The 12,212-nt window shown below is 51.7% G+C and overlaps 1 protein-coding gene across 1 annotated transcript; it reads right to left on the reverse strand.

The window, feature by feature from the left end:
• Nucleotides 1-2,186: 2,186 nt before the first annotated feature.
• On the reverse strand, nt 2,187-12,184 carry GDF11 (growth differentiation factor 11). Its single transcript, XM_046652206.1, has 3 exons — nt 11,749-12,184; nt 6,466-6,863; nt 2,187-5,936 (listed from the first exon to the last, which is right to left on the reverse strand). The coding sequence occupies exons 1-3, from the start codon at nt 12,182-12,184 to the stop codon at nt 5,556-5,558; spliced, it is 1,215 nt and encodes a 404-aa protein (XP_046508162.1). The 3' UTR covers nt 2,187-5,555.
• Nucleotides 12,185-12,212: the final 28 nt, after the last annotated feature.

A 12,212-nucleotide genomic window follows, 5' to 3' on the forward strand; every position in this document is an offset into this window, starting at 1 on the left:
TCCTTCAAAAGTTTTCTTCACTCTGTCTCCTCATCCTCTGTAACCTTCCAGAAAGGTATTCAGCCTTCTCCCCAGGATTCTCTTCCCAAAGCCTAATCATTCTTTCCCCATTCCACTCACTTTACCCAAAACTTTGATAGAGTGGTTCTCAATTTGTGTGCGTTTTTTACTAACCTGTTTCATCCCATTCCAGCAGCTGTTTTTATGTTGGTTAGAAGTCTTTCACCTCCAAGCCTGATCACCAAATCCTCCTCTTCCTGTCTCACCGTGGTCATTCCACACATACTTTTTGAGCATGAATAGTTCAGTATGCCTGTGTCTTTTTTACTAATTCAGTCTTAAAATAGTAAGTCCCTTTAAAGGCAGAACAGGCACCCAGGCTTGCAATTCTTTATCTGGATCCAAGTACCCTTCCTTCCTATCCCCCACTCTCCCTGGTGTAGCTAATCAGGATCCAGATGTGTTTAGTGACTAAAGTCTTTTCCCTGTCCTGAAGCTGTGACATTCTCTGCATACCTGGGAGCTCTTAATGAGGGAGTCTATAAAAGATATTGAGGGAACTAGCTTCCTCAGCTGTAAATCTGTACCTTTTTATGGTTCTTTAGGCGCATTGTCTTTTTCCACCATCACTCTAAACTGCCCTTCCCCCTGCCCCAATTTCTGGGAACTTCTGAAGAGATAAAGGCTAAAAGCTTCTGTGGGGGTGAGGCTATAGGGAGGAAGACATGAATAAGAGCAGGACTTCTGGGTGCTGCGTCCTGTCGCCGTGTCTGACATGAGAAACGTGAGGGGGAAGGAAGGAACTTACAAGAATAAGGGAGAATAACTGTTTTTCCCTGTTCTCTTCCATGAGGGCCTCTGACAGGCAATGTCACTTGCCTCTGATTATTGGAATCCACAAAAATCTAACCTCCCTGTCTCTTGTTTTTCCCTCCAAAGGGATTGAAAAATAATGGCAAATTTTACACTTTTGCAGAGCCTTTGAGCCCAAGGTGCTCACAGCTTTTTCTTCATTTATTGTCCTTTCTCAGTTGTCCCTGCCTTTAGTTTTTCCACCTCTCAGATCACAATTAATAGATTAGAATGGAATATTGTGTAGCAACTATTTAGGTATAATTCCTTGTTCTACCACACCAGCTCTACTGGCTCCAAGACCCAGGGCAAATTACTTGATCATTCTGTGACTCTTTCCAGACTGCACCAATAGCAGCCCTATTGTGAAGATTGCTCTGAGACTTGCCATTATCATATTGGGTACTTAGCACAATTTGCTTACCATAGTTTGCATGGTTATCCTTCAATAAATATTAGCTCTCAATTTTACTAGGTGATTTACAGTGAAAATATTTTCTTTCCCTGAGTAGGTTCCAGCTAGAGGGTAGGGGCTGAGTGGACCAGTTTGAGTGTGTGTATGTATGTGCACAGGACATATACAGGTGCATTTGTGGGTTCAGAGAGTGGGAAGAGGTAGGAGGGATCCCAGTTGCTCCTTTACCCCCAGCTCACTGAAAGGAAAGCTGACATTGTGGCCTGGGGCATTGACTTCCCTGCTTCTACCTCACTGCAGATTGGAAGCTATGAATGTCACTGTCTGCTGGTTGTTAGCTTAAGGCCCCTGACATCCAAAAAAATGGAGAAAGACAAGAGTATAGGATAGCTACTCATGCATTGGGTTGGAGGATGTTTGGGAATAAAAGTCATCTTGCAGTCTTATTGGTGTCCTCTCAACACAGGAAACAATGAGCAGTAGGGGGAGAAAACCTATTTTTAGCCCAGACCAAAAGCTAGGGGTAGGTATGAATAAAGCAGTTCCTTGGGAGGATACAGCATGTAGCACTTTTGTGCTCCCTCAACCTTGGTCTTATAGTTGGTCTGAGGTGGGGTCACTCCCCTGATGGAACTGACAGGACAGGGAAAGCATGGTGGCACACTGAACCTTCACTGGCTTCGTCCCCCATTTTGGATCAGGTTGATGTCACAGGAGCTTTCCTTTCTTTTTTAAAACATGAATTAGGCAAGATTCCTTTGCTGCCCCCAACTCTTATACCCTGAGAAGTGTGCTCTAGGTACATGGGAGAAATTTTTTCTGGTGGAATCAAAGAAAGAATATTGAGATGCTTAACCACTCTCTTGGTACACTGGCAAGCTGAATAGCTGTGTTGGTTTGGTTTCTGGATTTAGTGAAACTTTGAGGAAACGTAGGATCAGGGAACTGCAGAATAGGATAGACATTAGCTGGATCATCTCAAGAGAACTTCTACATCTTCTATTCTGTGGAGGCTGGGAGAGAGTTTTTGTAACCTTTGAGACTGTTGTGGGTCAAGCTCTCAAGAGAAGAGTTGTTCTAGGTGTCCTCCCTTTCCCATCCTCTGCTCGTCCTCTGGGCTGCATGTCCCGACCTTCATCCCAAATGCCCCTATTGTTTTTTTCCTTGCTCCAAACATCCCTATCTTCTTAGTCCTTGAGCACAAGGTTTCATCCTCTCAGATCCTCTTCTGTTCCTGGTGTCCCAGGTGTAAATGTGGCGCTTGATTAGGGAGAAGAGCTCATCACTGAATTCTAAACTCTTTGACTGCTTTTATTTTTCCTTTTTCAGGTTCAAGTGCTGGATTGTGTCATGTGACCATCCCAAAACTCAGAGCACCCTATGGCCATCTTTGCCCTCTGTCACATAACTTGAAACTGCCTGATGGCCTTTTTGCAATGGTTCCCTCCAGGAGGCCTTGATCTCAGTGAAGAAGTCCTTTCCCGGCATTCCAGTGCCCCTGGCAGCCCCATACTCCTCAGACACCCTTAACAAACAAAGGCAATCACACACACAGTGTAACAAATACACAAAGTAAATAATAATTACACTAATTATGATCGGAGGGGCACTGGCCAGGTCCACACACATTATAAGGTGGGAGATGGGGGGTGCTAGTTCCCACTAGGTCTCTAGGCTGTGTCCCCAAGCCTCTTTACCCCATGCCTCTTTGGGGTGAGTAGGACCAGGGTAATGAGACTTCAACTCATAGATTTATGTTCATAAGAGAAAGACCACCACCACCACCACCAAAGGTCTTTATTTGGTGGTATTAAAGGGGCATATTCTAGGTGTCCCCCAAGTCTAATGTCCCAGCTCTCTAGAATTTGGGGAGGTCACCTGAGGCCTATTACCTAACCCCCACCCTGTACCAAGATCAAGAGACATGAGCATTTGACCTTGGAGGAGGCATCTTCTGTTCTTCACTTCTCTGCTTCTCTCCTCCCACCAAGGAAATGTGAATGGTGTTGATGGTCAGGTGTATCTCGTTCTCCAAGATTGGGGCAGAAGGAAGGGTCAAGAACAGGGCCAGAGAGGAGAGGCTGGGGGTTAGCACAGCTGCTATATGGGAGGAGGCGAGTTGAAATGCTTAACAGCCCCTGCCCATTCCTGTACCGAAACACCTCATCTCACTTGTTCACTGTGGGAATGGGAATAAGATGCTAAAGCTCACCGTCACCTTCCCAAGGGTGGTCACATACCTTTGCCCCTTCCACTCGTTGGGCCAGGCGGGAGAGTCATGCTCTTGGGAAGAACAAGCCTTCCAGGTCAGCTCTCCAGCTTGGCCTTTACTTCAGTACTGTTTGCATCAGACCCATAACTGCTGGCTCTACTTAGAGTGACAGTTTGCTGAAGGTTCTTTCCCCCTCCTCTCCTGACATCCTCTAGGCTCTTGCCTGGAACCAAGAGGTCTGGTGGTGAGGTATGGATAGGGTATGGATCAGGAGATTCTCAACTCCTTGGCTTCAGGCACTGTCCAGCTGGGAGGCAGAGGGGAACTTGTACTCTGAAGCCCGCGACTCCTCTAAGCCTCACATCTCTTCACCACTACTCTGGTGCCCTGGTTATCTGTCCCACAGCGAGAGGTATTTTATGTCCATAAAGTGCCCGTGGTAAGTGCTCAGAATTCATCTCTTGGCTGTGGCGGGTGCTGCTATTTCTCATTCCATCGAGGGGAAGAAACTGAGGCACAGTGAGTCCAGAGGAGGGTGGAACAGGATAGTGGGAGGAACGAATAGGCCCAGCTAATGACTTGGAGTGGCAACCCATCCCTGCCTGCTTCCTAGCCTTCCAAACCAGGGAGTCTCCATCCTTCCCATCCTCGGCTCTAACTGGCCTTGTCAGATGCTTCTCCCTACTGTTTTGTCCCCTCCCTACTGCCAGGTACTACTAGATTCCAAAAATAAAAGATAAAAATAATTATAGACACTCTGCTCCCTTGTTCTCCCTGCTTCCACCCTGAGCTTTGGGGTTGGGGACTAAAATGTCCCCCTTCCAGAATCCCTTCCACCTTGGTCTGCTGGCTGTATTCCCTAGCCCAGAGCAGTGATTTGGATTCAAACGCCCTGTAACCTTCAGCCTCCTTTCTTGACGACTCCTAACCCTTCCCAGACCCAGGGACTCTGGGATTTCTATACTTTTCTTTTATTGACCTGAAGATAGAGGCTGGGAGCAGGGGCATTCCACAGGCTCTTTGGTCTCTCTCTTGGCTGGGGGGAATTTGGGCTTAAGCAGGCCATACCCTCTGGCGAAATAACTCAATACTATGAGAGTGGACCTGAGGGTTAGTTTAGTGGCTTTCATATAGATCCTGGATGTTGAGGGCTTTCCCCTCCAACCCCCCAGCTCCTAAACCCTAACCTCTTACAGTTTCTGTGACTGCTGGAATTCACTTCAACCCGTTTGGCTCAGGAAGGTTAAGTAGGGTGATTATGGATTAGAAACTTCCATGTGTCAGCCCTCTTGCCTTCTACTCCCATTCCCAACCCTGGAGGCTTTATACAAGTGCTTAAGAAGGTGGGTATTGAGGGAGAACAGGGTTTGGGGAATAAGGGGCAAATGGGGCACAGTGGGCGGGGGCCCTTCTATTTCAGTAAAGCCAAACACCAAAAAATGAAAAGTCACAATAAATAAATAAATAAAATTCCAAAATCCTTGCTTTTGCCCCTGCCCTCACTTCCCTTCCCCCAGCCAGTGCTGGAGGGAGAAAGGGAAGAAGCTACGAATGGACTTCTGATTTCTTCTCCTACTGAGAATGGTAGTCAGGGGATCTCCCCAAACCATACCAAACCCCTCACCTTGCCAGTGGAAGAAAGGAGGCTTGGTGTGGGTTTTTCTCTTGTTACTCCATTTCGGTCTCTTTCTCATTGTTTATCTCTGCCTAGTCTCTGTCTCTCCTGCCTCTCTATCCCTTTGCTTCCTCACCACTGCTCTTTTTGTTCCTCTGTCTCTATCCCTCTGCTCTACTTCTGTCTCTACGTCTCTCTGTCTTCTTGCCAAACCTTCTTACCTGCAAACCTCAAACACTCCCCACCTGACCATGCCCCCTCCTCTTCTCCCTTTCCCCCAAACACCTCACCCCTCAATCCCCACCTGCCTCCCTCTGTTGTATTGCACACTGCTTGGGCAGGGAACAAGGTGTGATGTTCGTGGGAAGAGGTGGAGGGAGCTCGAGGGCCTGGGGGTATGGGAGTCAGGGCTGGGGGTCTAGGGGTAGGGTCAGTGGGGGAGGCATCATCTGTCCCCCACCTTAGGAGCAGCCACAGCGATCCACAACCATGCCAGGGATCTTGCCGTAGATAATCTGCTGCTTGTCATTGAAGTAGAGCATGTTGATTGGGGACATCTTGGTGGGGGTACAGCAGGGCCCAGCAGAGCCTCTTGGATTAGCCTGTTGTACCAAGTGGGTGTGTGGATACTTTTGCATGAACATGTACTCGCACTGGCCGGAGCAGTAGTTGGCTTTGTAGCGTTTAGGCGCGATGATCCAGTCCCAGCCGAAAGCCTCAAAGTCCACTGTGAGGGGATAGCGGCAGCAGCGGGACTCACTTGAGTGCTCATCGCAGTCCAGGCCCAGGTTCCGCCGGGACCGTTTTGTGTTCTCTAGGACTCGAAGCTCCATGAAAGGATGCTGGGGGTGAGGGAGAGGAGAAAGAGATGTGATACAGCCATGAAGAGCTCCTATTCTGTTCCTTTCTCACCTGCCCCTCAACAGGGACATGAGAACAGAGACCATTGACTTCTCAGCTTTTCCGCTGCTCCCATCCCCAGCCCATATCTTCTACCCACTTTTCTTGCCAGCTAGACATTTCTCCTTCAACCCACCTTCCCTAATTCTACCTCTCCTGGCAACCCAACCCTCAGCAGTCTCTTGGCCCAAGGCCTCATCAACAGCCCATTTTGTGTTCCCATGGATCTCCTATTAACTCACACTTTCACCCCAAATCCAGTTTTCAGCTGTCGCCTGGCTTGGATCTTCAAAAAGTGATAGCTGCCACTCCCCGTCCCTCCCAAACTCCTCCTCTAGAATCAGCTCCTGGCCCCAGAGAAATAATGCTGGTCCCCACCCCCCTTCACATTCCTGGTCTACCTTTTCCAACATCCCACCTCCTCAGGGCCAGGTTACACATATCTGCCACCATCTCAGGCTCCCTGCTCACCAGCCCCTCAGCTCCTGGCCCCAGGGAGGTGACAGCCAGGTCTGTGCCACTGGGATCAAAGGCGTTGATCTCGATGCCCCAGTTGCTCTGTGGCTGGCGGAACCAGCTGTGTAACACTTGCTTGAAGTCGATGCTCTGCCAGTGGCCGGAGCGCGAGTGTAGCTCAATCTTGAGTGAGCGGATACGGATATGACGCCGGCCTCCACCCCCTCCTCCTGCAGTCCCTTCCCCAGTTAGGGGTTTCAGTCGCAAGATTTGCAGGTAGACTGTGGCTGGGCGGGGCACAGGCCGTAGATACACCCACAGCTGGGCCTTCAGTACCTTTGTGAACATCACCTTGGGACTGAAGTGGAAATGGCAACAGAGAGGGCTGCCATCTGTCTGCACCGCAGGGTCGGCTGATAAGAGAGAATGGGGCACAGCATCAGCAAAGGGTGTTTGTGGAGGGGGTCAGCAGCCCTGGGTGGCACTGGCAACTCGGACTCCTCAGCCTGAGTTTTCCAGTTCTTTACCCTTGTCCTGTGCCCATCTTGTTGACTTCCATGTCACTGGTACCCAGAACAGTGCCTCCTTTCTTTCCCTGTAGGATGATGGCTCTATCAGGCCTTATTGCTCTGCATCCATTCCCTAATCCATTTACCCTAATTCATAGGTTCCTCTCTACCAGATAACCTGCAAAGATAGTTATTAGGGAATTCTCCCTCCACCTGCAGCCTTCCCTTCCTCCAACTTTCCCCAGCATGTATGGCTCCAATTTTTTCTGAGCCTTTGATGTTCTTCATAGAAGCCAAACCTCATATTACACCTGCTGTCCTCAGGTCACCTGCTCCATTTCTGCTCTGTTTTGTCTGATGGCCAGGTGCAGCCTGGCAAGCCCCCCCAAAACAGATGGCCTCAGAGAGTGGATAACCCAGGGTCTAGATAGGGAGCATGGGCTAAATTTATTCCATGAAGTAAACCAGAATGAAGATCTAGGCTTCTTGCATCATTCCCACTAGAAATAACACATCAGAAGAACGGAACTACTCAAGGACTTCCTATGCATCTGACTCCCAGTCCCCCGACCCTGAGAACAAGTTTCCTCAGCTGCTTCCTCCTGCTCTTCACCATTACTGCCTCAGCTTTTGAGGAAGGGACAAACCACCTCCATGTTTCCTCCCACTTGCCCAAAGCATCAGAAATAATATTCAACACACCAGATTGACTCTAATCAGTCTTCTTTTCTCCCCTGAGCTTCCTTTGGTTTCTCAGTCCAGTGCCAGTAAGTCTTTGCAAAGGTTTAACATACCAACTTTACATTTTGGCCCATTTCCCCTTGTTCTGGACCATAAATTGACCCTTCTTGGGTCTAAAAGATGATTCTCAATATCTGCCTCTGCTTCCATTTCAGCTCTACTCAATTCCCCTTTCTAATCTCTTAAATCAGTTGGGAAGGCCCTTAATCATGCTTCCATTGGACAGGAATATCCATTCTCACTATAAATAGACTGAGAGGAAGAATCAGGAATGAGCCTCCGGAGCCATGTACGTATGATCAGGAAGTTGAAGCCCTTATGTATCATGCCCAGGTCTGCAGAACTCAGAGGACTTAGCATCTGTGGTCTCGCTTCAGCACTCCCCTACTCCTACCCTACCCCCACTCCCACCCCAGAAGAAGGAGGGTCCTCCAAGTGAGATGGCGAGTGAAGTGCTTAATGATCTTCATATATTCAGGACTGGAGATACAAAGATCCTCTGCAGCTTCCTTTCCCTTGAGGTCCCAGGGCACTGGTAGTCCTCCCAGCTATCCTCCTGCTGGAGCTGCAGTGATGGTGCAGTGGGGTAGGGTTTGGGGAGTGAGTGGAGATTCAGAGATTAGGAGAGTAGCTGGGGCAGGGGCACAATCCAAATAGCATACTCTGCCTAATTTCAGCATAGGGATTGTTTTATTTTCCTGCCCATTTTCACCATTAGGTACTAATCTCCATAAGGGTGGGCAGATACCAGGTCTGTTTTGCTCACCGTTGGAGCTTTAGCGCCTCCCATAGATCACGCAGTGCTCGATAAAGGTGTGCTGGGTGAACTCCCTAAACTTCCAGTCTGAAATTTTACAGGCAATGCCTGAAAGTTCTTCCTGGCATCTAAATACTGGTCTTTGACTACAACTGAAGTGCGTTTAGTCACTACCTGACTCATCATTAGCCAGTATCTGATCTTACCCACCAAACTTCTCATTGATACAGGTAATCCTTGCTTCATGGGAGTGCTGAGCACTAAATAAAGAATGTGAAAATAGTAGTAACTTCTCAGTAGATGTTGGTTTATTGTTTTCTAAGCTTAAACATACTCCCCTACCTAAGCTGACTCAAGGCTTAGAGATGGGGCACTGGGCACCTGGTGCCAGATGGCGCCCAGTGCCCCATCCCTCTAAGTCTTTCGTTCCCTCAGGCAGAGTCCCCCATCCCCACCCCAGGGAATCACGAGGCAGTTCTCCCCCACTGGATGTGGAGACAGTCGGTGGTACTACAAGGGGACAGGATGAAGAGGTATGGAGAAAGAAAAGGGAAAGGGGAAGAGACGAAGAGACTGGAGATGGTGAGGGATAGAAGAATAGAGAAGAGACTTAGGGATGAAGGTGGGGTAGAAGAGAGGCAGAGACAGGGAGGAGAGAAAGAAGAGAGAGGGGAAGATGATGATAGGAGGAGAAGAAATAAGTTTGGGAGTTGGAGAACACTGGAAGAGAAGGGAGGATGCAAAAGGAGGGAGGCAGCTAAGCCTAGTAGGGTAAAGAGAACGGATAGACGGATACAGAGGGAGGAACAAAGGAGAAGCAGGTAGAGCCTCAGAGGGAAATAAGGGGCTTGAGAGAGTCCCCAACACATACATAGGCCCAGCTCCCAAGGGGAGGGGAAGGAGCCACATCTGTGTTGGATTGATTGGGCTGGTGGCAGGCAGCAGGTCAGGTTTAGTAGGCGGCGCTGGTTGGGAGAGAGGTCACTGCACTATTTTCAGCAAAAGCCCAGCCCCCTCCCTGTTCACCCCCGCAACCCCCCCACCCCACCCCCTATACACACTCTCCTCACCCAGGCTGCAAGGCCTAGGGGCAGGAGGTTGGGCCAGGAGGGCAGGGGCCTCCTGGTGTAGGGAGGAGAGAGAAACTGAGGGGCTGGGCTTGGCTCCCAGAAGGGCAAGGGGGCTGGGTTCCCAGGAAGAAGGCTGGGGTGGGAGAGCCTGAGAGGGTGGAGGGAACTAGGGCAGGCACTGCAGCCTAGGAGAGGTGGGGGCTGGGGTCCAGGGTTGAGGGCTGGGGGAGGGGAGGGAGGGGGAGGGGAGCGGAGGCCATCTCTGCTGACAAACACCTCCCCCGATTAGCAGAGCACAAGTCTCTTATTAAAGCGGGTCCCTGGGGATTAGACTATAAAAGTCTCTTTTTCCTTTTCCCCTCTCTCCCTCCCCTCCCCTCCGCTCCCCCTCCCTCTCTTAAGAGCTCAGCTTGGCTCTTAAAGGGGACGTACAATACCTGGCTGGAGACCCAGTTCCCTAGTTATCCAAGTCCTGAGGAAGCATGAGGGCGCAAGTTAGGGTGGAACCCCACCTGCTGGTGTCCTTCCCCCTCCATCCCCCCAGCCTAACCTGCACTTCCTAATCCATGCTTGCAGAGTCTGTTCACTTCCTGCGTCCCCATAACCAGGGCTAACTCAGGACTCAGGCCCCTTGGTTAAAGAATGCCAGGGGTAGAAAGGGGCAAGGGGAAGCCCAAAGCTCCATCACCCATTCTGGAAATTCTCACGCACGCTACACCACGTAGATGAGAGTATTTTTTCCCTTTGTACCCTTCATCTTCTTCCAGCAAACGCTTCTTCAGGAATTCCTCTACAACTCTGTTTCCTAGAATCCCCACCCCCACCCCTGCCCTCGGTCAGTCTCAGACTGACCCTAGCTTCTAGAAAGCAGAAGGGAGACTGAGGAACCCAAGACCAGATCCCAGGCCTTCATCCCTCACCCCCCAAGTTAGTTTCTTAGTCCTTTGAGTTCTCTTTTCTTTACAGCCCTCAGTATTGTGCAGTTAGGGTCTGCAGAAAAACTGGTGGCAGGATGAGGCCCTCAGCCTCCCAGAAGCACACCTGGGTTCCTGAGCCTCTCCCATGGGGGTGAGCCTCTAGGACTCCCCTCAGCCCCCAGCTTTTTATGACCCATCTGCCAATAAACCAGTCTCCCCCCTCTTCTGTTCAGAGCCATAAAACCAGACAGTTGGGGAGGGGGGACTTTGCCAAACCACTAGGGAATAAGAGAAGGCCTGGTTCCTGGAGTTGGAGGTTGGGGGGGAGAAGACCTCAGTGGAGGAGGGGAAAAGGGAGTCATCTGACCCTAGGGAGAGCTGGGGGGTTGCAGGGGGCAGTGTTGGCCTGGATTTTCCAGGCCATAAAATTTCAAAGCAGCTCCAGTCTATTAACATGTTCATCTTCCGTTTGGCCGGGGGCTTGGATGCCTGGGTTCCCCCTCCCTCTCCATCTATTTCTTTCTTTTTCTCCCTAGATCTTCTCTCTCCTCAAGTCCCGTTGCGGGTAGGGGCGGGTGAATAAGGGATGGAACACTAAGGTTTGAGCAGTCGAACGGGTACCCTTAGTCCCTGAGCAATGGAGTTGAGTTCTCTGTGCTCGGTCAGTACTAAGAAGGCACAGCTTTTCCAGCCCCTTGGGAGACCGGGTGTCAAAAGGGCTCCGGGTGGAATGGGTGCCAGCTGGGCTGCCGGGAGAGATACAGGCTCTGGGATCTCGTTCCTGGGAGAGGGAGAGGAGCACTCAGTACTCTGCAGCAGGGTGGGCGCGTCGCGGGGCCCACGGTGGAAGGGTAGACAGTTGGTGCCAGGGCTTTTGGGAGGTGGAGAGCGCTGCATCCCGGCAGGGACTGCGGGGGTCCCGAAGCCTCCTGATTCTGTTCTCCAGCACGGCCCTTCAGGATTGAGTTGCTGCCCCTTCCCTCTGCTGCAGGCGGCCCCCAGCTTCTCCAGACTCCCCCCAACACTGGTCTTTTTCGCACACCCGGGATAGGAGGCGGTATCTCGCAACCCCCTCCGCCCCACTACCTCCGGGGGACAGTGCGTGCACGAAACTCTGCAGCCCATCTCTGTCGCTCGAAAAACTTCTATGGAGCAGCCCCCGCCCCTCAATCCGTCAAGTTTTCGCAGAAAAGGCTTCCGGGCCGGAGCAGCCGGGAGCGCACCGCCTCGGAGCGGAGGCGCTGCGCTCACTTTCCCGGAGCCGGAGCCAGCACCCCACCGCTCGCGCCTTGCCGTTCACTTACTCTCCTGGGCCATGCTAATGACAGTCTCAGTGGTGGCGTGGTACTCGTCCTCCTCCAAGAAGTCCTCCGGCTGCAGCGCGTCGCCCTGGAAGTCGTGCAGGTCCAGGATCTGCTGCAGCGGCGGCGCCTTGGGCAGCAGCTGCTTCACCACCTCGCGGCTGATGTTGGGCGCCTCCTTGAGCCGCAGTTTGCTCAGGATCTGCGACTTGATGCTTTCCAGGCGCAGCTCGCGGCTGTGCTGCCGCCACACGCACACGGGGCAGCCGTCGGGCTCGGGCGCCACGGACGGGGCCGGCCGGCTCGAGCGCTCCCCCCCGGCCCCCGCCGCCGCCGCCGCCGCCGCCGCCGCCGCGGGGCCCTCGGCCGCCTCCCCCCGGGGCCGCAGCTCCAGGGCGAGGAGCAGGAAGCCCAGCAGCAGCGGGGCCGCGAGCACCATGCTGGAGGGGAGGGGAGGGAGGACTGGG

This window comes from Equus quagga, chromosome 1, assembly GCF_021613505.1.
Source record: "Equus quagga isolate Etosha38 chromosome 1, UCLA_HA_Equagga_1.0, whole genome shotgun sequence".
In the NCBI taxonomy this organism is placed as follows: Eukaryota; Metazoa; Chordata; class Mammalia; order Perissodactyla; family Equidae; genus Equus; species Equus quagga.